General features: G+C 41.5%; 1 protein-coding gene across 1 annotated transcript; it reads right to left on the bottom strand.

The window, feature by feature from the left end:
* Positions 1-530: 530 nt before the first annotated feature.
* RB195_015594 (uncharacterized protein) lies at positions 531-3,420 on the bottom strand (the record flags this gene model as incomplete). Its single annotated transcript, XM_064206375.1, has 3 exons — positions 531-590; positions 761-878; positions 3,278-3,420. 3 exons carry the CDS (start codon positions 3,418-3,420, stop codon positions 531-533), a joined length of 321 nt encoding a protein of 106 aa, XP_064062256.1.
* Between the last annotated feature and the right edge of the window lie 1,876 nt (positions 3,421-5,296).

Raw genomic sequence — 5,296 nt, 5'->3', positions numbered from 1 at the left:
GCATTCGTAATATTCTTTGGATTCTTAAACTGCTTTATTGGGAAAGCATATGAGAAGGTATAGTGAATTTCATTGTGAGATTGTCTTCGAATTGAACACTATTTGCAAAAGTAGCAGAATAATTTGCTCCTATCTTCTCTGAAGTCAGAATTTTCACTTTGTGTTGCTAGCTCGTTTTGCTTTTTGTCTCTTGTTGTTTTCATGACTCTGTAACTGTTTTGTTGTAAATCTTGTACATTGAATTGTAATTATTAGAGAAGAAGTTGCATTCGTCCTCAATAGGAGCCTTTGGCTTTAATGAGAAAAGATTAGCAGTGAAAGTAGAGTATTGGGCTTGGCTCCGTGAAAGGATGAATTTTATTGAGATTTTGCGATTCTTTGTATTTAGACCTATATTTCTTCTCTTTCTCTTGCAATTCAGCTGTTGTTTTTCATTGTCGTCACTTATCTGTATGTTAATCGATCAATCACTAGAACGGGAATTGATTTATTGTTGCGCAAAGATGTTGCAATAAAGATATCTAAACGTCCTAGAGTTTGTAAATCTCTACTGGCACCTCACATCCGCAGGCGACAACAGCGCGTGGAATCTGAAAACAGCTTCAGAAAAGCATTGTAAGGAAATCTCAACGTGTTGCTTCTCCAGAGAATGCTTCTCCATTTCTCTCCAGAGTCGTCTTAAACAGTGTCAAATTGCACACTTTGAATTATTTTAGTTTTCTTTTTTTTTTTTTTTTTTTGAATTATTATTGCAACTCACGTCTTTACTCAAGGAGACAGCTTTGCGGACAAATTCTTTCAGCGACATACATGATTGACGCACTTGTTCTATGAAGAATAGTTCACCGAACTTGTCACCATTTGATGATGGTACGTTCCTGAAAGAACGAATTCCAACGAATGCTCTTACTCAGTGCTTTCTTTAAATGCAGCGTACAACAAAATTGAGAGTGTTTGGGTCTCTCCACGAATAGGTAGAATTGAAGATGTCGTTTACAGATATGAGTGTGATAACGCTCAGTTCCTCTAACTATCCAGAAACGAGGGCTAGGAAACGGCTTCATCGCACCAAATCTCCCTACGAGGCACCTTATAACGTGTCACGTCTGCGAGAGCAGGAATACGAGCGGGAGAGACAATGTGAGCAGTAAATCGACTGCTCACCAGCTCGCAGACGCGACTTGTATGTTTGCCCTCGCACACGTGGCACGTTATAAGGTGCCTCGTAAGGGGATTGATGATGCGACAAAGCTGCTTCCCACGCTTTCTAGATAATTAGAGACGTTGAGCTTCATTACTCGTAAACTTCACCTATAACCCTATCTATTCGTCTATTCGTGGAGGAACCAAAACACTCAATTTGAGGGTATGCTGCCTTTAAGAGGAAAAGAAACCCTAAAGACTACGACGTAATCTGATGGAACCATCCCTTACCATAAATCTGTGGAAAAGGGTACCGAAACGCTACAATCGTACTGTTTTTCGCAAAACTCATAGCGTACAACTCTACGTCACCAAATCGAAAACCGAAATAGAAGATCGGTAGAAATCTTGGCTGTACCCTCGAAAAGAAATACACTACTCAATTCCAGACTTTATGTAGTACTGTGTAAAATCCAGTAAACCCTTGGATTCACTAATGTCCTGAGATGAGGAATAAGATCGTGAGCGTTTTATTCAAAGTGAAAAATACACCTAGGAATAGGAACTGTTTTGAAAATGTTATAAGTCATTCTATAAAGAATTTATCAGTGTACAAGAGGGTCGTATTCTAATTTTCCATTCCTGTTGATTCTTATTTTTTGAAATTAAAATGGAGCTTCAAATTGATCAAAGGGGACATTTTTTATGGAATGAAGTCACTAAAACTGACTGTGTGATTTGTGATGTGCATCTGGGGCATGGAAAAAATATGAAATTAAGAAAGAAAGAAGAAACAATGAAATAAGAAGAGCGGAAAAGATTGGAGAAATACACATAGTAACAAGTAAAAAGCACGAAAAAAACAATAAGCTTCGAAAAACTACTCAACGATGAGTGGAAGCTGTTGCAAATGGTTTTCGAAGAATTCGGAAAAACTGATTTCTCCTCAAACTGCGACAGCTTGATCGATTTTCAAAGCGCGAAGCCGAAAGGAGAACAGAGCCATTTTTAGCGTTGCATTCACAACGGATGAGAGCACTGCTATCGCCACCACTGATCGATAGGGTGATCTACGACACCAAGTACGGTGCCGGGCTTGAAGCTGTGCGGTGGAGCTTGTCAGTTACGATCAAGGAGCAGGCGGCTCTGTTATAAATTTCGACCATGGAGATTTTATCCGGTGCTGCTAGGTACTCATGGTGAAGTGACACAATTACAACCTTGAATCAAAGAATTTTGCGTAATAACGAGCATTCTTCTTTTCCATTCATTCCTGATCATTTGGCGTGGATAAAAAATGCTTGGGAAAATGCTTTGTGACCCCGACCATCTAAGACCGTGAAGTAAAGTAATTTTTCACCCAGGCGCCTCTTCTCTCGATCACATAGTCGTGAAGCTGTCTACCAGATGTATTCGTCTCCGCAGTTCTTATGAAAAATCAGCTAAAACACATATGATCGCATATAGTCTTTGTTATTTGGGCAAGCCTGCAGTTCGGAGCAGTGCATGTAAGGACACATATCCGAATGCGTATGAGATTTTCCTTAATGGCATCACGCCACGAATCTGAGGTGGTACGGGTTTCAGGTGGATTATCCCTCTACGGGGTCGTAGATAGTGAGGAGGAGGGTGATTCCGTACATTCTTTCCTAATTGCCGTAAAGAACAGTCCGGAAGATGCGGCTTCGAACGTTTCGGGGCGCTATTTTCTACAAAGAGTTCTATTAGAGCGCGCCAGCCTTGTGCACGCGCCGCATCTTCCGGACTGTTTTTTGCGGCAATTAGGAAGAAATGGACAAAATCACCCTCCTCCCCACAATCTACGACCCAGTATAGGAATAACCCACTTGAAACACGCACCATTCCAGATTCGTGGGGTGATGCCTTTAAGGTTGCTAGGAGAGAGTTTTACGACTGCCAGAGGTCGCGATTTGTTTCCTGCACTATACGGTTATTTTCTTCTCGACATACACTAGCTGTTCCATCTGCCATACTTTCTTACTAAATGTGCTTAACAGGACAAAGAAGTTTTTGTGGCACTCGTAAAAAATGGTTGCATCCCATCATAATTCTTTACTTCTGTATACCTGTATACCTAGATAGCTACTATCTAGTCAATAATGAACAGACTTACACAACTTTGCGGAGAACTTTGCCAAACATTGGAATAGTATTCATAGTGTGTTGTTCCAGCTTCTTCAAACTGTCATTAAGCTGAGTTCGGTACTGTTCACTGAGGCTAGGATTCCATGCATGAGTCGTCTCGACTTGAATCATTGCCGATGAACACGACCTCAAAGAGATAGTTGTTATTACTTTGCTGCTTGATTTTGCTCTGTGGACGTTTTTCTGACGATCGAATCAACATCATTATAGCAATGATTGTACTCAGAAATAATTTTACTTCTCCTACCACTTCACTGACGATTCAGATTGATCCGGGATTACGGTGGATGGTTTCTGGAACTTCGTGGTTGTTCGACGTGGCGCTCTGGTCCAATGTTTCGTGATGCTGAAGTTCACCTTTGAGATTATACAATTTATGTTTCTGCTAATCATTACTGAATTTTTCTACCTGTATGGCGGACTATAAGAAATGGTTACACTAACTATAGTAAGGTCAAAACGACATGAAGCACGTACGCAATTGCGGACGCGGCTTCTCTCGATGCACTTTGGTGGAGGATAGTGGCTAGGAGCGTGGTAAAACACTTGCTGGCAGCACTCATCGCTGCAGTTTGTGATTGTCCCATCCCGGTTCCAGGTGCTGTCTCCACCGCAACGTTTCGAGCACGTACGCAAATGCACCGCAACTATACTCGTGATTCACGTCGTTTTGACTCGGCTATAATAATATTTATGAAGTCATGCTTACATTTTCCTTGTTGTTTTCCGAGTGCTCATTGTTCGAATAATCCTAGACTCTGGAAAAGGAACAGACGGTAGCCTTCTGAAATCGATTCATTCAATGAAAGGCTTGGTGAGCACTAGGGGATTAGATTTTCAATTTCATTTTCAGAACAAAATAAGTGGCAGTTGTTTGTTTTCCTGGACGATCTCAAAGCCAGAAAAATAACCTCTGCAGAAGGAGTTCTAAGGGAGTTGACTCCAGCAATTTCTCTTTCTCCTCAGCTTAACTCACCTTCATGCAGCTGTGGAAACGGCAATTGAAGATCAAACAATCAGTTTTTAAATCCCTACATAAATCTGCTTCGTTCATAAAGGATAAAAACTAAAGATTTTCAAATGAAAGAATTATAAAATGTGGACACTACATTAATACTGTATTTCGAGAAAGGACGTCGAGTGATTTGTTCGGTTATTTGTTGATACTTAATTTACGTAACTTAGACGGCGGGCCGGTGTTACGTCCCAAAGCAGCTATTCGCATCATCGTCGTTATTCAAATCCAAACTTTCCTATTCGATCTTCTGCTAAAATTCGCGTCTTTCGCTAATCCACAATCTGCGAAACGTTACGTCTCGGTTGAAAATCCTGTCATCACCGAGTCTTCTTAGATCTTCGTTTACCACCTCCCGTCCGAAACTTTAGTTTACGACCGGGACGCTTTTCTAGTATAATCTGGGAGCATCCTGAGACAATTCGGACGAGACGATCAGACGGTCTCCTTATAACGTGCGCAAAAAAAGGGGGCGGTTTCTTGTGGCTACTTTAGAAGACCGGGGAAGATCTTAGTGTTTTCCATGTGCTATCTGCCGGTACACCATGCACACTTCTGCGTAACGTTCTCTCATTATTGAACACCATCGGCCAAAGGTGGCCTAACAGTCGTCGAAGCAGCTTTAAAACTTCTCCATGCAGCCAAGCTTCTCATTCACGGTTGACGGTGTTTTCTATGCCTCCGATCATTATGATAGAGCGAGTTACTGATAGGTAGAGTCGCAGCTTGATTTCGTTGGCGATGGGGATTGACCAAAGGCATCTATGTGGTCAAGAAGTTGAATGTTGAACTGGATTTACCACATCTTTGTTGAATATCTCTCTCGTAGCTTCTGTCGTTTTCCAACATACAGCCCAATTAACAGAACTCATCCGTGAGTTCAATAGGCTGTCTGTTCCTGATTCCCGTTGAGGGACTCGAGGAGACACACATCGGCCATCAAACATGGATTTACGAGGACGGAGTTGTAGT

The sequence above is a fragment of the Necator americanus genome, chromosome V (genome assembly GCF_031761385.1).
Source record: "Necator americanus strain Aroian chromosome V, whole genome shotgun sequence".
Lineage (NCBI taxonomy): Eukaryota > Metazoa > Nematoda > Chromadorea > Rhabditida > Ancylostomatidae > Necator > Necator americanus.
The sequence above is the reverse complement of the archived record's forward strand: the minus strand, read 5'-3'. Positions and strand labels throughout refer to the sequence as shown.